The sequence below is a fragment of the Brachypodium distachyon genome, chromosome 4 (genome assembly GCF_000005505.3).
Source record: "Brachypodium distachyon strain Bd21 chromosome 4, Brachypodium_distachyon_v3.0, whole genome shotgun sequence".
Taxonomy (NCBI): domain Eukaryota; kingdom Viridiplantae; phylum Streptophyta; class Magnoliopsida; order Poales; family Poaceae; genus Brachypodium; species Brachypodium distachyon.
Window position 1 is genome coordinate 1,887,896 of NC_016134.3, and position 21,485 is coordinate 1,909,380.

The 21,485-nt window shown below is 41.5% G+C and overlaps 2 protein-coding genes across 2 annotated transcripts; one reads left to right on the forward strand and one right to left on the reverse strand.

Annotated features, from left to right (window-relative positions):
* Window positions 1-10,008: 10,008 nt before the first annotated feature.
* On the forward strand, window positions 10,009-12,023 carry LOC100843912. The gene is made up of 3 exons (XM_014901783.2): window positions 10,009-10,199; window positions 10,565-10,801; window positions 10,935-12,023. Exons 2-3 carry the CDS (start codon window positions 10,631-10,633, stop codon window positions 11,274-11,276), a joined length of 513 nt encoding a protein of 170 aa, XP_014757269.1. The 5' UTR covers window positions 10,009-10,199; window positions 10,565-10,630; the 3' UTR covers window positions 11,277-12,023.
* A 1,637-nt stretch (window positions 12,024-13,660) lies between these two features.
* Window positions 13,661-19,502, reverse strand: LOC100842691 (pyridoxal kinase). Its single transcript, XM_003577675.4, has 13 exons — window positions 19,328-19,502; window positions 18,887-19,031; window positions 18,254-18,347; window positions 18,069-18,173; window positions 17,780-17,863; window positions 17,603-17,676; window positions 17,106-17,170; window positions 16,703-16,766; window positions 16,498-16,563; window positions 15,577-15,630; window positions 14,891-14,935; window positions 14,740-14,793; window positions 13,661-14,329 (listed from the first exon to the last, which is right to left on the reverse strand). Exons 1-13 carry the CDS (start codon window positions 19,429-19,431, stop codon window positions 14,189-14,191), a joined length of 1,095 nt encoding a protein of 364 aa, XP_003577723.2. The 5' UTR covers window positions 19,432-19,502; the 3' UTR covers window positions 13,661-14,188.
* Between the last annotated feature and the right edge of the window lie 1,983 nt (window positions 19,503-21,485).

Sequence of the window (21,485 nt, forward strand, 5' to 3'; positions counted from 1 at the left end):
TTACTCCGTACTTTTTTTCTGTGGTGGCCATGTGAGTAAAGTTTACCATCCACATCGGAAGATGGGCAGAATTGATTAAGGTAACCGATGGATTTCGTCGGTCCGAGGTCGTACATCTCATCCCATTTCATACACCATCCGTCCCTTAATATATTATGGTATGGACTTATTTATATATCATAATATGTCTAGATACATGTAATATTACATCATTAGATATGGGATGGAGGGAGTACAAAAATTCCACATTAAAAAAGACTGCATACAAAAGATAGCCGTTCCATTGATAATAGTTGAAATTGCTTGCATATATAGATAAAAATCTACCCCTAATCTACCCAAATAATAAAGAGAGGAACGCTTTCTTCGTCGTCGTCCGTCCCCGACTCATCCAGAATTAGTTTCTTCTGATTCTGACGTAACAAACAATTTCGATGAGACATCAGAACCCCCATTTACCCCCATTTATACCATTTAAGGATACATAAAGCAGATTTTTTTTACTTTACCTTTACTATACTTTTTTATTTTACTATACTTTTGAACTTAGACTTAGAACACTAACAGGTAAAATGTGAGATTTTTATTAAGTAAAAAAAGTCAGTTAATTCATTAAGGTTATGTTTATATCATGTATGAATAGCCAACTCTCAGTAGAAGGTTCCCTCGGAACAATTATTATATATTTCAAGTTATTTCGGATCCGTACTCCAGCTTGGTAGTTTCCACCGCCTGTCCAGGGTTGAGCCCTGGGATTTGACGGCGGACTTGAAAAGCCACCTACAGACGCTTTATGCCCAATCATTCCGGATAACGCTTGCATCCTCTATCTTATCGCGGCACGACCCGGCAAGGACCGGCCTTTGCACCATTTGGACAGGGTGGCCATCCTGCAACCCCCCGTGCCTAGCTCCGGTGTGGGGGTGGGGGTGGGGCAGGGGCAAGGACCGGCCTTTGCACCCTTTGAAGAAATCAACGATAATTCGGTAGTACACTCAGTGACTCAGAATTCTCACGTTCAGGAATATGACAATTATGGATTCCATGACAAAAGCAATTGTTCCGTTAAATTCGATTGGATGTCAAAATTATTTGCTTCTGGTCAGAATTACTACCATGTTGCGGCTGCTGTGCGGAATTTTGTATTGTTGAAATGTTACACATAAACACATTTGCCATACGTACAGAACAATGTAATCATCATATAGTTTCAATGCATCACTTTGGCCATCCAACAGGATTTGGCATTCAACCTCAATATCATGTCTGGGTTCCGAATACCAAAACATGAAAACAAAAGTATTGTCATTCAATCTCAATATCAATACCTCATGATATTGGCATTGGAACCAATTCAATGCCAAGCATCCCAATATTTACGTCCAAACAAAGCCTTATTGTTGTTTCAATGAACGTGAAATTTTGTATGCATATGTTTAAGAGGCCGTGGTAACGCACGGACACTGTACTAGTTTTAATAATAAAGGGAGGAACGCTTTCTTGGTCGTGGTCCATCAGACATATTTGTGTTTTGTCCATTTCTTTTTTCAAGATTCAACCCACAGTCCAAACTCCCCACGGGTCGTTTCTCCCCCAAACTCCAGCAAATCCTCCACCGTCGTCGCTCCCCCTGATCGAAGTTTTTCTATTGATCTGAATTCCCAGACCAGCCAATGCCTCCCTCTCGCGGCCTAACCGCCCCGCTGCCGCATCCTCTCGCTCTCCCGCAACCTTCTTCAGCCGCCCCACCCGTTGCCGCCCGCCTCCTCAACCCACCCCCAACGGCCACCACACATGACTAGATGCACCGCTCGAGTTGCCGCCTTCTCTAACCGCATCGCCACTGGCCTATGCGCGACCCTCGACCACATCCTCCATGCCGCACCAAGGCTTTTTATTGCATTGCAGCCATGAAAACTAGATCAAAAGGTCTTTTTTCCGTATGTTAGCACAACAGTTTGGTTGGCCTAGTGGCTAGGTAGGGTAAAGGAGGGGAGGGAGGTCGGGGGTTTGAGTGATGGCACCAAAGAATTTCATTTCCTCCTTGTGTGTTCAATTTTTTTTAAACACTTGCTAATCGGGCCGGCTCAACGGGGTTGGGGTTGAGGCCCAGGCGGTGCCTCAGGCCGGCCCGGCCCGATTATAAATGTGCCGGGCGGGGCGCAAACGGGCCAGGCCTGACGGGCTTATGGGCTTTTCAAAAAAGTCCGGCCCGATAGCCACCTATAGGCCCCACCAATTCTAGAATACGACTTTCTTGCTGGGCAAATAAAAGAATACGTATTCATTGATTCCAAATCCTAATGCGATTCTTCGGCCAAGATTTCAGGTGCGATCGCTTCCAGGTGCAGAAGGGCATTTTCCTACGTGGATACCCCTTCTCTCACTGATTTCTAGCCGCTATGTTGTTATGTCTCGGCTATCCAAATTCGAGCTACTGCTCTGCTTAATCAGATTTGTCAGGCTGCCAGCGGTTATAACTCGTGTGCAAAAACGGATGCGGGCTAAATGAGGCCCATGTTCTGAGGCATGGACATGGTTAGATGTGAGCAAGAATCTTGAATATTATTGCGTTTATTATTCTTGATCTACATTTATTGCGACGGCACATGCAATTCGATAATTTCCCCTTAATTAGCATCACGATTCTGCTTTTCCATTTGTTGGATTTTGAGTCCTTGCTATAATAAGAACGAGCGTTCCTATGTACAAAATAACATGTTGTAAGATAAGTTCGACACGTTAATATTACAACTATTTCAGTTTGTGAATTGATAGTAATTAATATTCATGGTATGATACTTTACAAAAACGCAACTCTGCTCCACACAAGGGGGACGTAGGTCATGCATGGAGCGGATTAACGACTGAGTTCACATTTAGCCTTATATGGCATGTTCGCTTGGTGAGGATGGCTTCAAGCTCTCAGAGAGTGTGGAATCTTAATCTATCTCAAAAAGGGAAAAATAAAATGGTGCCATCTTGTCCCCTGGAAGCAAAAGCAAAAATATTTGGTCTCTGTCACCGACGTTGATTCCCTCTTCCCCTTTCAATTCCTTTTTCCGCCACTTGCTCGTTTGCCTCCACCAACGTGACTGATTATGTGACTGTATGTTGTTATTTCTCTACCATCTCCGACATTGCTCTTCTATGTCGTACAAGGAGACCCTCTCTCAGGTTTTCCCATTTGTTCGCATGCATGAAGTGGATGTTACACAATCACGGTTCTCCTAAACTGGTGCCTCCAACCCACATGTATCAACCATACCAAACGGAGAGACACACAAGTTGGAGGGGGGGGGGGGGGTATTCCCCTTGTACAAGACACTGTGAATTGGGCACTTAACATGACGATGTCCTATGAACCTGCTATGTAAACATGCGGGATCCTCAAGAATGTACACCGAAGATCAAAGATGATGAACTACAATGGGAGGAGAGAGGGGGGGGGGGGGGGGCGTAGGTTTGTCTACAAATGTTAGCCAAATTAAACATTCCTTGAAGGTGAAATGGAAGCATAAGATTACCGGACATGCAACTAGGTGAATCGACCTATATGAGCAATAATATCATAAGCAACATACAACAATGATGAGAAACAATCTTGCAATAGGTAGAACAACGGTGGTGAATAAACCAATTATGAAATTGGAGTCAATGAAGTATTTATCGGAGTTCGAATCCCACATTTTTGTTGAGGTAGTATCATTAAAAAGACGAGATAACGAACTTGTTCTCAAGCCGCCCTCTTTCGAGGCTTACGTCCATCGATCCCGGTGATATTATATACTTTTGGAGGCGTAATTCGGCATTCACAAACGCCCTCGAGCAAATCACACAAGTTTGGATGCTTCTGGGAGACTCCTACTGCCTAGGAATCCCAAACCTCCAAGAGAAACAACACAACGAAGGCTTGGAGGAGAAGACGATGTTTTCCTCGGTTTGGATCCTAAATTACGTTCACCCATGATATATCTATCAGATCCACCTTACTCCGTATTTGACAAGGGCTTTGGCTCAAACAAGCAACTTTGACAAATAGCTCCATGTGCTTGGAAGACAATAAGTATATAGAGCTCAAACCCAAAACCATGCGTTGTAGAGCTTTTTTTCTTTTCTTTTTTAAGCAGATGTAGACTTTTTGTTTATCCGGAATTTCTTGGCTGCAACCTGGCAAGAAATTTTACCACTAGCAGTTGGGCCGAGAATCTATCGTGGGTGCGGTTTGTTAGCCCAGAAAACAGAGCCTGAAAACCAATGGTGTGAACCAGCCCAGCAAGCATCAGCCAGGCCCACTTTCTACAATCGGCCTGCTATTATGAACCTGGTCTTTTTAGTTCCATCTGTCTAGCTCGGCCCACCGTGGAAACATGAAAGGCCGTGGGTGGACACTTGTTATCTAGAACAGACGATAACGCCCCTCCATGGGCTAATGGGTCTCCATGTACAGTCTCATTGGGCCTAGACGTCCAAAGAGTCCCCTCAAGAAAAAAGAAAAAAAAAATTCTCACTGCCGTTGGAGATCGAGGACTGGTGCTCAGTGCTCACCCATGAATGAATTAATGTACGTACGCACGTACTCGCATACGGCATTGACCTGTTCGAGTACAATATATGCGATTTCAAAACTTGAACTCAAAAAGGTCAGATCTGACCTTATAAAAAAATAATACGATTGAATCATTGATGAAAGGTCCATGATTCATCCACAGGTACCGTATATACGTGTAGTACCATACGTACGAAGCTTCGTAGCCTGTACCAGCTAGAATGAATGAATTAATAACTTTTTTCCTTTCTCGTGTAATTTAATTGTTTAGCCAGTGTGATCTAGCTAGCTGCATGCAGCTGCACGACGGCAACATGACATGTTCGTGTGTACAGGGCCTGGCTGTGGCAGTACCAATAAAAATATACTATTGTATATATGCATGTCGGCGACCACAGCATAGCATGATCGATGGAGTACAACACACTTGCACTCGGATCTGCCAGCCGTGTACGTGTGACTCTCGAGGGAATCTACAGTATATTTCTGCCCACGCTAGCTTTTTTTTCCGGGAGAAAAGGGTGTTCTATCTTTATCTAGCTTAATTAATTTGGATGATCGAGTATATTCAAGGGGCAATATTTAGCTTCATTTGAACTAAAACCAGAATAAGAATTTAAGATCAGAGTGAGTACTACGTACATTTAGCTTGATATACTACATCCAATTCTAAATACAAAATGTTCTAGTTGTAGGTAAATGTATGCTATCTTTATCCTAAGTTAAACTTATTAAAATTTGACCAAATTCGTTAAAAAAACTAATAAAGTATACGATATCAAGTAAGTATATAGCATGCCGGATTTAACAAAACTAAGGTTAAGGTCAGCTAGAATGATTGAGAGATGTGGCTAAACTAGCACTTCCATCTGCATTATAATGTTGAACACTGCTTTGACCTGCTTTCTTGTAGCATGCAATCCCGCGGGTATCATCTAGTATTATAAATGTCAAAGGCAATATCTAGTTATTAACCGGTTTCTATCTCGCCATACAATTTTCATCATGTTGCTATATAATTTTTGACATGTTTTAGCTAACGAGTTTAGAAAAAAAATCAGCAAGAAAATAGACAACTTCGGTAGTTCTCTTATTTAGCTTAACACCACAATTTGCGCAATAAATCTCAACAGAATAATATATTTAAATTCATCATAATTCCCAACCCGAAATAGTGTTCATAAGATCACAACAGACATCGTGTTGGGGATCTTGTTAAAGGGGACAAAATTGCCTTTACAGTCAACTAACTGTAGTGGCTAATTTTGGGTGTGGCGCAAAATTACTGATAATTTTGTAAAGCGGAAAATTCTGAGTGTTATTTGAGCATTTTGTGCAAATTCTTGATGGTATATATGAGATTCCGACAAATAATATTCACTGGCCAACTAACCAGTGTGACGCGTTATATTCATACACTGATACGTCAATAGTAACATTTTTGTGAATATATACATGTCTTCTAAGTTGAGGAATTTTTCCTCGGTAGGAAGGAAGTGAGTAAGTGACTGCATATATGCTTACTGCCTGTGAAAAGAAAGAAAAGAAAACCCCCTTACACTTACTGTCAGTCGAGCACAAACAAACTGCAAAACACACATCATCGATCTGCTCTCTTACTTGACAGAAAAAGGAAGAAAAAGAAAAAACTCTGTACTTACTGTTGAGATCCAGCACAAACAGACTGCCCAAATACATAATCTACTCTCTTACTACTCCCTCCGTTCCATATTAAGTGTCGAAATATTACATGTATTTAGACGTTTTTTAGCTATTGATACATCCATGTTTAGGAAAATTTGAGACAGCGAGAAAGTATTTGACAGCCAAAAACAAGAAGAATGCATATACACGATGAAATAATAAGATGCCCCGCGAGCTGCGCGTTCAAACGATCGATAACCGTTTAACTTAAGTGATTTACCCATTTGGAGTGCAGTACTTCATCCGTCTCATATTAACCGATTTTCTAATATTACATGTATCCAAACGTATTTTAGTATATAAATACATCCATATTTAATCAAACTTGAGTCATTTAATATGGGACGGAAGGAGTATATACGTATAGCAGCAACTGACAAATCTTCCCGTCTGAAACACACCATTCTACAGCTAACTGTCACGGCTATACGATCCATCTGTACGCGTACGTATACGAATTTATGAAGGAGAGATACGTATATATGTAGGGCACACGGCAAATGATTGTTAGCTAGCGATATGGACGCATCACGCGTAACGTTAAGACGCAGCTGGCCGGACGGCCGTTGGATCGTCGGAGGCGACAAGATAGAACACGGCACGGTTTTTATGCATGAACGTGGAGCTTGGACCCATGTACTCCGGCTAGCTTAGCTAACGCACTCAAACACGTCAGCTCCAACGATAAGTCGTCTAACGTGCGGTCGTTCGCTCTTTTAGGTGGGCGATGTGAAGGGCAAACGGGGTGTTCTCTCTGTTCATTTAAGACGGAGGGAGCATGTCTTACCAATTCTTGTCAACAATTCACAAACCAAAAATCGGTTAGAGATTTCTCGTCTTTTTGTTGATCGAATTTTTTGGAATAGTTAGAAAAAACTACGAGATAGATGGACAACTAAGATTTCATAGGGTACTAATCAACTGAAGACCTGTTTTTATTCTGGGGACAAATGAAGACCTTTTGGCTGCCAAAAATTTGGTACTACCTCCGTCTCGAAATAAGAAATATGGATTTGTATAGATTCTTATACAAGTTCACGTCAGTTATTTCAAGACGTAAGGAGTAGAACAAATTTGCTGCACCAATCAAACAAATTCTAAACATAATTTTGGTACAACACACTGGTAACGCTCGCCGACGAGCCCCTGGCGGCGAGTTGATACTATGAGTACCATTGGCCAGTTGAAAAAATAACAAGAAAGATGAAAACAAAAAACATGTGTTCACTCCCTAAGACAAGTGAGCGAACTTGTACCATACTATACATTGCATCAAGACCATGCGTTCTGAACACACTTTAGCATCATCGATAGCACCAACGGGCAGATCAGCCAGAGCCAGAATTATCAATCTTCTGCATCTTAACATATGTTAATCAGCATCACAGAGATAGACAGACAGTGAACAGATCCTCCCCTCTCCCGGCACATCACGTGGCGTGCGGTGGGTTTACTTTACTTTACTTATCATGCGCTTAAGTGCTCGCTAACTAATCAATCAAAGCCCTAGCTAAGCTAGCTAGCTAACCACTACGCACCCTCTTTTAAAATTTCCCAAGTAGCAATGCCCGGCCGTTGATTGCTCGATCTGTCAGCAGCAGCAGCTAGCAGCACATGGCCACTGCCAGAGCTGGGCCTCACTCACTCACTCACTCGTGCAGGAAGAAGAAGATGCCAATCCCATCTTTTGTTTTCAAATCGCCATTATTTTCTAGGGCGGGGACAGCAAAGATCGAGATGGCTTGGAGTTATTGTTGTGTTGTCCTTTGGGTTTGCACCGTCCATGGTCAAACCTCGAGTAAACTAAGCTAGATTAGGAGTACTGATAGTGCTCATTTTTATAGTAGAGTAGTATGTGCAGTAGGTTAGCTTTCATCAGTGTTTAGCTGTGAGGTCACTTGATTCCAAAGATACCACTACGGAATTGCAAGAAGAGAGCTGTATACAGCACTTGTCAAAAGGTGAATGTAAAGTTGGTCCGTACTCACTTGATCAGTTAAAATAAAATGGCTAAACATGCAGCTAAAGTTTTACTCCATCTACTCCTGTTATGTTTTTTTTTGGAACTCCTAAATGTGATTTTTTGTGTGGTTTTGATCGGATATTTCTCAGCCAAAGTATTTTTTTTTCTTAATCTTCCGTTGAAATCTCCGGTCAATAATGGGTGTGAAATAAAGAAATAGATGCTAGTGATTCTGTTAGACAATATTCTAGCCCAATCAAAGCCTAAACACCATTTAATTCGTTAGCCTCTCCTGTCTAGAATTGAGTTCAGCATGACACTAGATATGATCTTATGATAATACTCTGTATCAATTTTGTTTGCCTAATTCTATTGTTTTGTTTAACACTATTTCTTGCTTCAATGGCTATCTTTTCCCAATAAATCATAAAAAGAGAAAAAAAGCCAACATGGCATAGTTGACATTCACAAACTAGGCATAATATGATGTTTTGCTAAATTAGTATGCATTTCAATTTGTGAAAGCACAAAAGAAAAATCCTAGTACTAAAGCTCTTGCTATAAGTGGTTGCGTTGGATTGGAAGAATAGACGTGATCAAAATAATGTTAGTCACAAGCTTGCCTAACCAGTAAGATCCCAAAGTCAGATCGCACTCTGGTTATGGATCAATAACCTTTGGTTGTGATCCTTTATCTGGTTAATGAAATATCTTCCCGTGTAAAAGAGAAGGAGATCTCTGGTTTGAATGGGTATGGATGTAAATCCATGCATCCTCCATCTCTCCCCCCCTCTCTCTATAATTATCCATGGACGAAAATGAAAATAAATGAGGGATTATTCGGTTCACATGATTTTAAAATCACATGAATATGAAAAGTAGAGGATAGCACACTCCAACAACTCCTCTGATTCAAGTGACTGAGAATTTCATAGGGTTATATTTATTTTTCTATGGGGCTTGTTTGATTTGTAGAATAATGTTTCTCAGTAAATTTTTCTACAGTTTCACTTTATACTTGACTCTAAAGGAAACTTTCCACTGAGTCCTGCCTCTTTAAATTTTCCTTACAATGACAACTATGCCATGATCGATCCTAATATCCATTAAAAATCCCATGTTTTCTTCTTTTTTGTATTGCAATCACACAGATTGTCTTCTTGGCTCTACTGTTTTCCACAGGAAACGGTATATCATCACGTGAATTCCTGCGTTGTCCTATCCGAAAAAAAACCCTGCCTTATCCTACAATCAAAATGCCCTAAATCAACTAGTAGTACTATATATAGAAGTACCTGAGTATTAGAAAACAGGGATGTGTACATGGCAGGCTACAAGGACAAGAGTACCCACTGCTTCTACAGATTCAAATTATTTCAAAATAACTGCCAAACAGCTTGAATGCCAGAACCAGCGCACAGGAAAACAAATGATGATGGAGTGGAGAGTACTAGCACAACGCAAATCAATCAAACAAACCAGCAAAATTAGCTACGACCAGCCCATCTACACAAATTAAATAAAAAGGAAAAAAGCTACCTCCATGACCAATCGAGGAAGAAAAAGGTCCCATCTTTTTTATTGCTTCAATTATGGCAGAAGTTTTGCCGTGCAGGCCGAAATTATTTCCTCTTGTTCCCCACCAGCTTCTGCTCAACCTGTTTCCCACATGCAATTATTTAGCATTTCCACAATTTTTTAATCCAGAAGATTTTTTTCCCTGAAAATAATGATATTTGCCCTTTCTTGTGGGTAAGCTGTCCCTGTGTGGTTCCCCATTTCCCTTGTCTATTTAAGGCCTCTCATCCGCTCCCTTCCCTTCCTTCCTCACCTTGACCTACCATCCAGCTCCTCTCAAAAATCTTTGAGCTTTTCTTTTTTGTTGTTTTATTTTTCTTTCTTGGTAGGAGTAACAATAGTTTTGGTTCTCCTCCTTTCTCTCTCCCTGTATCCAAGGAGAGAAATCCAGAGGCAAAGCTTCAGGTAAACATCCTCCCTTTCTCTTGTCTGTCTGTCTATCTATCTATCTTCAAGTTTCTCATGTTCTTTTGAGGATTTGTGTGTACTGTGTTGTCTGGTGTAGATGTGAGGTTTGTTCTTCCATGTAGAAAGATGCTATTTTTTGTTCTTTCTGATTTGTGATAGGTTGTAGTAGATCTTGGGAGATTGCTACCTGTTCTTGCAAAAAGAGAAACACAACCTTTTCTGTTTTACAATTCCATGCGTGGATTCATTTTTCCTGTGAGAAATTTCCTCAAGTTTCAGTCCCATCTCGATGTGTGTGTGTGAAAAGATTCCATTTTTTGAAGGGGAACTGACCAATTTCTTGGCTACTTTGATTCTTGCAGGGTTTGTAAATTTTCTGGATCTAATCGACTAACAAAGAAAACCAAAAAAAGAAGAAGGAAGAAGCCATGAGCCACTTCGCCGCCATGAAGAGCCCTGTCCCGGTCGCCGCCTCCGCCACCGCCGCCGACGCGAAGAGCCCTCTCTTCTGCCCCAAGCCGCGCCGCCCGGTCGCGCCCCTCCGGTGCCACACCGACGCCGGCTCCGGCATGGATCTGCTCGACCTCCTCCTCTCCAAGGTGAGTGAGATCTCCCCTCCCCCTTCAAGATCCATGGTTACCTTGTTGGTTTGCGAACAGATCCATGGTTACCTCCCCTAGTTTTCTTCTTCTCCAACGAGTCTCTTAACGTTTACTCTTGGGTTCATGGCAGGGCGAGGAGAGCAGCCTTTCGGCGGCGTCCCCGCTGTTCTGCGGCTCGCCGCCGCGGCGGGCCTCGAATCCGGTGGTCCGCGACAGCCGCTTCGGCATGGACTGCCCGCCCAATCCCATGCCGGGGTGGCCGGCGGCGTTGCTGGTGCCACCAGTAGCGGCAGCGGCCACGCCGGCGCCGGTGGCCGTCCGCCCGGCGGCGCCGCCCATGTCGCCGCGCGGCGCGGCCGGCTGCGCCCGCGCCCGGTTCGGGTTCCAGCCGGCTGCCGTCCGCGTCGAGGGTTTTGACTGCCTCGACCGCGGCCGCGGCGGCCGGGGCCATGGCATCGCCGCCATGGCCTAGATGCACATACAACAACACCCAATAACCAGCGAAATCTTCTCCCCTCAGTAGTGCAAAATTGCTTGGAGGAGAGAAGATGAGAGTGAGGAGATGAGGAAGTCTTCAAGTCCTAAATTTAACCCCTAAAAACTACATAATCCATCCATCTATCCGTCCAATCCCATAAGTATAATGAGTTTAGGTAATTTTACCACGAATCTTTTTTGTATGTAAATAAAATTTCAGGTTCAGGTTGAGTTTCAGGTCTATGCCCCCTTCATGTAAATTTGGGAGCTTCTAGTCTGGGCAAAATGGGGTAGAAAATTTAGAGGGAGATGAGAGGGACAAAGGGCATAAAGGAAAACAAAAGTTTAGCCGCCCTCTTGGATGAATCAATTTCCATGAGTCCCTTTTGCCTTCCTTTGGGATTAGTCATTCAATTAGGTTGGAGGGGAGGGCTGGGGATTAGTTAGGTACCTGTCCTAGTTTCATTTGTCATCATGCTTGTTTTTGGTTTATGATGGAATCGTTTTTTGTCCATGCAACCAAGAAATTATCCAAGGCCAATGGAGATGTGTACAAAAGAGTGGCTACAAGAAGAGATTAATCAGCTAGCTAGGTTTATTAAGTCAAATGAGTGAGTTGTGTGTGTGAGAGGGAAGATGCATGAACGATGTATTTGTGATATCTTTTTTGTTTTTGTATATGTAATATATTGTTGGATTCTCGTTGAAGCAATATGAATCATATCTTATGCCATGATTATCACCACCAGCATATCAGATATTGTTGGATTTTTCTTCCCTTCTCAATTACTTGGTGGTTGAGTTGCTACTTACCCATCACAACACATGGTTTCCATGTGCCCAAGCAAACATAGACAAGGTGATAATGATGGTGACTCGCCATTTGCCGTGACTAATACACCAAGAGGGCCATTGTGAGTGGCTAATAATCCAGAGCTGACTCATGGGGATTACAAGGGCCAAGTGTTCTCTTGTCCAAGCTCTGCTTTTTACATGTCCTTTTCTCTTATGTGTGCTACTAATTTCCCCTCTTCTCAAGTTGAATCTTAATTTCTTGGACTAGTCAATGAGTCCCATCAATCAATCAAAATGGCCTCTTGACAGAGATGCTTTGCCAATGCAACTGTAAAAAAAGTCACTAGTAAAAGTAAAAGAAAAGGGTGGTAGGAAAAATTAGCACATGTTTTTAACCCTGTTCAAGTCAAAATTCCACACATGCTTTGTGGCGTCTTGTGGCAGGCTGCCAGAAGGGTAGGATATAGTGATGAGATGCAGTGATCTCACCTCAAAAGGTGTGGAGGGAAAAGAAAAGGAGATGCATGCAAGCAACGGCATATGGGAGCAACAACTTGAGTGCACTCGAGGACAGATTCAAAACGGAGTAGGATTTCACCGGAAGCAAAGTAATCTTTGTTTGGAACCGGGGCCTTGTGTCTTTTTACTCCAGAAGATGCTGCAGGATTTATGTTGCAAAAGTTTGTATACTCTATGTCCTAAAACATTTCACCTCTGTGGTAGGTTTTTAAGTGATGTTTGACAAGTTGTATTAACATGGCAGCTGGACGAGAAATATCTAGATGGCCCACCAGTCAGTGTCCATCTATCCTTTGTTTAGTAAGAATAAAAAAAAGTTTAAATTATACCGAATATTTTTAAAATGTGTAGTTTTGTTATAATTTCAACGAAAACATTTCCACAATCCCTAAAAAAATTCAGCCAATTTTGCTAACCAGGTCAAGACAAATCTAGATTTCTCTTTGTTTTTTTGTTTGTGAGCTTCCTTTCCCCCATGTTCTCCATTGAACTTTGAATTTGGAATATCATGTCACTTGATGGGTACAGAATAGAGAGTAGTTGGTGGTTAACACGTAGCAGTACCGAGTAAACAGCTCGAAAGTGACAGTGACAGGTGGGCCCCAGGAGTGACTAGATCACAATATCATCCCCAGGTGCGGCCAGCAGGCCTACCGTGTGTGCTCAGGATAAATACATAAATAAACAAATAAAAAGCTTTTGTTAGGACGGCAGTCAGCAAGGCCCAGAGATTCTCTCCAGCTATTTTATGTGTCACTTTGCGTTTCATAGGAAATCACCAAGAAACCACAACACTTCAATAATTTTTTCTCCAGCAGGCCTCTGTTCTATATTTTACTCGAAATTTCTCTATCAGCAACGCATGCAGGATTGAGCCAAGATGCTCACAAGAATTGAACTGCTTCTTGGGGGGAAAAAATAAACCAGTTTCATTTTTTAGCAAGCTGGTTGTATAATTGGCACAGTTGAATTTCGAACTTTGAAACATAATTCTCACAAACATGTCCAGAAGGATCTGTTGCATTGTTTCTACTATTCTCACAGCATCAATAGGATATATACAGATGGAAAAATAATAATGATGCTTTACTATTTTCTGTGGAAATAGGAATGCATAGCAACTGAGTTCAGATAATACTAATGCAAGTTGCTGTATGGAATCCGAATCACTCGTCAAGTAATCACAAATAAGTTACAGAACACGTGATTGAAGAAGTTACAGAGGCATCTCAAAAGAACTGCTGTTGTGACACAATAAAGCTTCAATATGCAACTAACCTCTTGTACAAAAGCAAACAGAATGACAAATTGTACAAAAGTTGCATGTTGCACGTTGTATTATTGTCCTCCAGAATTGGATCCCGTAAGGTTTTGGAAGTATGGTGAACTATAAATAGTGTCCCGAGATCAAATCAAGAAAGCATATCCAATCTTCAGGACAAAGATGACAGGGCAGGTGGAACTGTTGAAGATCCAGGGATGCTTCCCGCAGTCCAAAATCAGTTCCAAGATCATTTCTCCTCCATGAACTATAACAGTTTTCACATCTCAAATTTGTGACCATTGACGATGCTCGTCACAATTACTCTGTGATCAGCTATACTTGACTGCATTGCATGTAACCTGTGGGCTTCGGATCTCATCCTGGCTTTGAATCAACCGGATCTCTAAGCTGCTGGTTGATGGGTCAAAGCCTGCCCTCTTATAGTCTTCAACAGTTTTTCTTAGGAGTGCCTGCATATGTTAAGCTTATAAAGGAACGTACACTAGGTGAAATTCAAATATCTGCTCTAGTATCCCAAAATAGTGTAGCCTTAGCAAGTAAAGTGGATCTTAAATCCTAATGGCTGACAGCAATTTACATTTTACCACTGCAAGAGCATTGTACCTAGGCTTAGAATCCTAAACTGAAGCAAATTTAACATGGACTGACATATAAAAATAATAATGGGAATCTACTCAAATAAAATGGTTTGGCTGCACATATTGGGTCCTGCTTGTAAATTCAAATTATGTTCTAACCCTAACTAGTCACTAAAATCAGCGAAATACATAACTCACGATTACTAGTTTGCTGCTAAGTTCACTGAAAATCTAAAAGTTAGATCATGTTGAATAGCAGCAGAACTGCATGACAAAGATACCTGCAAACTGGATACTGCCAGTTCTGCCGCTCTCTCGAGGTTATCGGGGTATTTCTGTAAAAGTCACATGCAAAGCAACCATGTGTTAGAAACAGTATAACCATGACAAGAAATTCCACGATATCAGTAATGAACTTTCTCTGGGACATACATTGCTCCATCCTAGTAAAAGAGCAGTCGTTAAATCTCCCGTGCCCTGCAAAACATTATCGGGGCAGCAGAATAATTATACAGTTACTGGAAAATTTGGACAAGAATGCCGTTAGCAATGCTACAAACACAGGTTTTGCAGGAGTATGTTAACGGGGAGGAGAGACAGCATGTGACTCACTCTGTTTCTCTACCACCTAACTCAACATCTCTTCATCCACTTCTGTCTCACTCAAAACATATACTCCTAGCTGAGATTCTGGTCTAAGATCTACTTTCTAATCATGCAATGTTTGAATATGGATTTTTTTTTTCACTTCAAGGCTATCATGTATGAACATGGTGTGTGAATACAGCCTAGCCCTAAACAAAGTTGCACAGAGTAACCTGACATATTAACACTGCCATAAAACAAGAAATTGGCTTCTCCTTGGATTGATTACTGTTCGGTCGTCCTAGGATTAGTCAGTTTATTTGTTTACTGAGAGAAGTATAGGAAGATCCTACATGAACAAAGATGCAACAATCGAGTAAAAGTATGTATTAGTCCATACTCCTACTACAATCTATAGATAACCTATGCCAATCTGTTGCTTAAACAATAACCGGCATACGATGACAAATTTACAGAAGAAAATTTGAAATTATATCGATAAAAAAGGCTCCTCTATTATCAGCAGCACATACCGTGAAATATGCAGGTATTTTGGGTATCTCGATCTTAAATTGTTCTGGCGGTCCCTGAAAATCAACAGAGTAAAAGTCTATGAGATCAGCCTTCTGACCTCTAAGTCACCTAAAAGAATAACAAGGCGGGAGTCCATTGTGTAACAGATCAATCAAGGGTATTTGGCAAGTGACAAGAGTAATTTGGCTGAATTCGTCTTTGGTGGTTTGTTTCTGAAATATTTATTATAAATGCTTTGTACATTTACTCTAACTGAACCAAACTTATTCAGAGATAACACAATAATCTAATACTCCTGTCGTTGATTACAAATGGGTCAGTTTTACCTATATGACTATATCAGCACCCAGAAAATGAACGTATCCTTGATTTGAAACATACCAAATTGCACAAACAAGTTTGTATGTGCTACATATGAGAACTATAAATGACAAAATATTACCTGTAAATCCTAACGTTGCTTCTAATCTAGCTTGCGCAGCCCAATGTGAAATAATACACCACTGAAGTACATCTAAAGTAGACATGTGTTATGGATGCTATCAGCCTGATAACTGTTTAATAGTGTACCTACCCTAGATGACAACTATTCCCCATCACATATCATAGCTCTGAGATATCTTACTTGGATCGGTCCTAGTCAACCAAAAACCTCCTAGCAGAGCACCTAAATAACATAAGGGCTGTACAGACCTAGAATAAGATATGTTTGACTATATGTATATAAGATTGTTTTTAAAGCCATGCAGGTGTCATTCGCTCCATAAGTTGCTTGTCTAATACTGTAATCTTGTCACATGAATTGTAAGATCAAATTGCTTCTTCAAACTTTTTGTGAAGTAATTTTGCAGAACACAATTTTCCATATCTATAGCATGTAGATAGATACTAGTAGTCATATAATCTTGTCAGAAGCTCACCTCTGTTTTTTTGTAACTTCCGATGAGGAGCAGTTTGTCTTCAATAAGTGCACTAGTTATTATGACCTAACAGATGATATGAATCAAACACATCCATACATTAGGAATCTTATTAGCAGAATTTCTTTTAAAGATACAAACATAGACAAAGATAGGTGACCTAGGATCGTTAATCTATATTCTATGGATTGTATAAGGGACAAACCTTCCGTGGTCCAGCACTATGGAGGGTATTGCAAGCTTTCAAACCATCTTGTTCAGAGATAATTCTGTAAGTACACATTCAAATAAGAAAGAAAACAAGCATTTTACGATCGTGTATGAGACTACTGTCCAGATGCATCTGCTTGTAGATTTATTGTTATTGCTAAATAGCATGAAAACAATAAATAGGGAAAATAGCCATATGCCATCACTGAAGTGCACTCGTTTGTAAATACCACTGTCGAATGCCACTGGAAACAGTGGCTAGTTCGAAGATTGCCTTAAGATAATTTTGCCACTAGACTTTAAAACTTCTTAGCTACCCCTGTTATAGGTACGACAATTTTGATGCTTTTCAAATCATGGCAGCCTAACCCACACATTAAAAAGAAGAGCATAAATACCTCAATCCCGTGAGCAGTTCAACTTCAAATTGGTTTGGTGTAAGCATTGAAGCGACTGGCACAACCTGAAGATTATTTCATGAGAAAATGAATATATTAGGGTGGGTAAACATGTGAGGTCTGTGGAAAGCATTATGAGCATGACCTCTAAGAAAAGCATTATGAGCATGAAACTCATGTGGTATAATTTTCACGCCATAGCTCAACTACAGAAGGGAGCAGAAGGTAATGGTACTAAGCTGTGAAGACAAGGTACATGACTGGCTCTACTCAGGTCTAAAGGGGAGTAGGAGATGTAGTCCAATGTACTGTTCCACAATAAAAACTAACACTTAAGGGTAGGGAAGGGATTTGCTTAAAGATCTTGTGAGCAATACATGCTAGAGCACAGTCAAATCCTGCACTTTTCTGTAACACGCTAAACAGTATAATAATAAGTTTCACAGCATCTCATACTGTATGTGATAAACTTAGCAAGTTGAAATAGGCTAAATCACCTTCTGTTGATAAACAGATATTAATTCTTGAGGAACATAAAGTTTGCCTTCATCACCTAAAACTGGGTCGCAAACTGCAGAATGTTTGTGAACGTATATTAGCTATGAAATATTCCCCTACAAAATTTGGTATGGAAGGAACAACCATAAAGCTAGTGGAAATTGAGAAAAGGTTACCATATATAAGATCAGGATTGACTGATCGTAATTTGTCGACGGCTTGTAGCACTGTATTTAGAAAGGAAACAGACCCGATATAACCTGAGTAACATAAATAGCATGTTACTTTACAGAAAAATTGAATAAATAAATAAATAATACCATGTCACTTTTCGTGCAAAGCATTACGTTGATGGTTAATGGTCTGCCATCACTATGAAAAATCAGTGAAGACCGATCAACTTGCTCTTTCTCTGACGTGAACGGTGGGAAATCCCAAATTGAAGAATTCGTACTGGTCATTCACCTGTTAACAGATGGGTATAGTGCAATAATTCATTTTCCTCCAGCCCTTCAATAATATCCCACAGCTGATTGCCATTGAGAACCTGTCCTCTAAATTTTGGGTATCCTGAGGTAACAAATATGGGACTTATTTAGGCATGCCAGACAAATTGCATGTAGATATTGTATAAAACAGCCCAATTTTACCTGTATGGTTAGAAAACTGTACAGAGTTTATCGGATCGACGTCAAAACCGAGAAGTTGCAGCGGAAAGACAGCTGATTTGTTGCCAACATATCCCTAAATTAACAAAAAAAAAGCATGAGTAGAGGACAGGCATCATATGGATTAAAAAAAACATGATTTTCAGTCAATTTACTACTGAAGGTTATGTGCAGTTCTTTTGCACACAACACAATCCCCAATCCGATATGATCGTACTGGAGTCACACAACGAATGTCTTAACCATTGCACAATCACACGACTCCCGTGACACTATCCGACAAGCGATCACACCGATGGCGTGCAAGCAGCACAGCATGCATGCATGCTTTGCCTCGTGTAAATAGAAATATAAATATCAGTCACTGAGCACTTGCAAAGGGCCCAATTAAACTCCCCAACATACAAAACGGAGCACACCAGAGTCAAAAATACAGCATGTACTCTCATCCTAGCCACCGATATCTTACTTAGAACACCCAAACCTATACTAAACACACAAACGCGTGATCACAGGAAGCTCATACACACAGCAAATAGCCGCCGATGGCTCGTGGATGCAGAGGCAGATTAGATAGGGGATATATATAGAGAGAAGGGAGGTGTTGGATTGGACCTGGACGGTGTGGGACTGGATGCTGAGCACGCGGCCCGTGTCGGACGGCAGCGCGACGGAGAGGATCGGCGGCCGCGCCATCGCCCCTCCGCTCCTCCTCCTCCCACGCCCACGCCGCAGCAACCGCCACCCAGATCCCTCCTCCCTACCAAGCCGCAGCAACACGGAGCAAAGTTAAGCGAAAGAAAAAGGCTGGTCAATGAGGAGGAGGAGAAGGCAAGGCCAGATTGTTCTCCTCCTACTCCGATCCGCCTCCATCATCAAATACTTGACTAATCAAGCAGCAACATCGTAGTATCTTCCTGGATTTCGTATCTTTCTGGATTTTGGACTTTTTGGAGGTGGACTGCCCGCTCTCCTCGGTTAACCACTTTCGTATTATTATTATCAATTTATCACCACACTACTACTAGTAGTTAGCAATAGATTATCTCTACGCACCTGGCTGAAGAGGTGGACGGCGACCACGGCCGCCACGGGGCGCACGGGCGGGGCAGCGGCGCGGCGGCCGGCGGCGGGGGCAGAACGGCGGCGGCGGCGGGCATGCGACGCTGAGCCGGAGCCGGAGGCGGAAAGGAGTATTCGGAGAGCGGACGGGTGGACCAGCCGTGGCAGCCTGGCAGATGGTGATGGGATCGGCTGGGGGGACTATCTGGGCCGTCCGTGCCAAAACGGGTGGCTAGGGTTTCTTGATGCACTATTTTGGGTAGCATGGGCCGGATGGGCCTTATTTTTGTTTCTGGGCCGATGTTCTGCCGTGTCTTACTTAAGATAGGACCCCACAAAAAAAATTAAGATACTCCGTAGGTCATGGAAATCTTGCGAGCCCGTGAAGTAAAAGAAGCCCATGAGCTTCTTCGGGACATTTCTCCCTCTATTTTTTTTTGTTCTCTAATCCCTTAGCCGTGTTTCTTGAGTGTCGGTTCGGCTGACGTTTTAAACTTGTTTCATCAGCAGCATGACACTTTGGACTAGCATGGCCGTTTAATCACGTCTACCGCCGTGATTAAAGGAACGAGAGAAAGAGAAAAAAGAAAGATAGGGAGGATCATCAAGACTGGCCGAACAACCGTGTCCTGCCGAGATGACAAAAAGAAAGAAGAAAATCGATTAGTGGAGTAGTAATTCTGATTCATTAAAGTTAAAAGGGTTAGTCAGGTCCAAAGAAAGGTTGAGGGAGGAGTGCCACAACGATATGGATTTCTCTGTCTTAGTTTGACATTGCTGAACTGGGTTCTGCTGAACTTATTTTATATTTTGCTGTTAAAAATGCACATGAAAACAGGAAAAAATTGGTTAGCCAAACACGAAAATAGCTAAATATTGGTTTGAAAAGCTGGATTATCATAATCCACCGCAATGCCAAAGCAGCCTCTGTCTAGCTTAAATGGGGGCACTTGTGTATGTTTGATCATCAAAACAACATAGTGAATATAATTACCCCATGTTTCCATTGGCTTGGAGCATGATAAAGTCGTTTTTGTCTATGTTTTTTTTACTATTTTCCACATCGATTTAACTTTTTTAATTATCAGATGGGCTTGACAATATTTCCGTGCATTGGAAAAACAAAAACACAAGGATTAACAATCTATAGAAGCACATAGGATTTTAATCCCAGTTACATGACAAAAACCTAACACACTAGCACAAACAAAAAGGATGCGGACATCTACATCAACATTGTGCCTTTCATATAACTGAAGTAGCAAACAACCATGCATGTTGTTGCATGATGCTAGACAAGAATGAGAAATGTATATGACTAGCAAAACAAAATCACAAATAGGAATCAAAATCAAGACATAAACCCAATGACAATATTTGATATGATTTATAACTAAATAGCCTAATAGACAAGATAATTTAGTGTGTTTTGCACATATAGAACCCCCTCTAAATTTCGAGGCAGATGAACACATTTTTGTTTGGATCTCATTGAAGTGGACATTCAATCTGACCCATGCAAAAACGTCGACAAGCAATAAGACAAAGTAAAATAGCCGGCTGCCAGTTGTTAAACAATACAGTAATATGCAACTTTATTATCCATTATTGGCGGTAGAAAAATTATATGCATGGTAAAAAAGTTTTATAGCCTTGTGATGCATTGAGAGCAAGGATACAAAAAATATACATAAATAGTTATCATGATATAAATCTGGCATGAATGTAGTTTTTAATGCGCATATCTTGCGATCTTAATAATTCATATACATTGTTTCATTCCACATCAGAGGTTCGCCTCAACGCGCTCCATCCGAAGCGGCTACTAACACGACAGGCCCGTCCAGACGAGCTCCACCTGGAGCGGCTATTAACGCGCCAGGTCTGTCCAGACGCGCTCCATCCGGAGCAGCCATGTCCATCCAGACGAGCTCCATCCAGACGCGCTCCATCCGGAGCGGCTACTAACACGCCAGGTCCATACAGACGAGCTCCATCTGGAATGACTATTAACGCGCCAGGTCTGTCTAGACGCGCTCCACCCGGAGCGGCTATTAAATGAAAAAGATAATGGTTATCTTCCGTCCGCTTTCGATGGATACAAATTTGACGTCTTTATTTATCGGACGTTACTGATCTAAAAACTTCGGCG

What these genes read in the sequence shown, in the direction of transcription:
- LOC100842691 (XM_003577675.4), bottom strand. Translation starts at nt 19,431, where the DNA reads ATGCCCGCCGCCGCCGCCGTTCTGCCCCCGCCGCCGGCCGCCGCGCCG. An exon ending in CAATCCTGATCTTATATATG is followed by an intron (nt 17,677 to 17,779) that starts GTAACCTTTTCT and finishes AACATTCTGCAG; the next exon opens with TTTGCGACCCAGTTTTAGGT. An exon ending in TTTTACTAGGATGGAGCAAT is followed by an intron (nt 14,794 to 14,890) that starts GTATGTCCCAGA and finishes TGACTTTTACAG; the next exon opens with AAATACCCCGATAACCTCGA.
- LOC100843912 (XM_014901783.2), top strand. Translation starts at nt 10,631, where the DNA reads ATGAGCCACTTCGCCGCCATGAAGAGCCCTGTCCCGGTCGCCGCCTCC. An exon ending in TCGACCTCCTCCTCTCCAAG is followed by an intron (nt 10,802 to 10,934) that starts GTGAGTGAGATC and finishes GGTTCATGGCAG; the next exon opens with GGCGAGGAGAGCAGCCTTTC.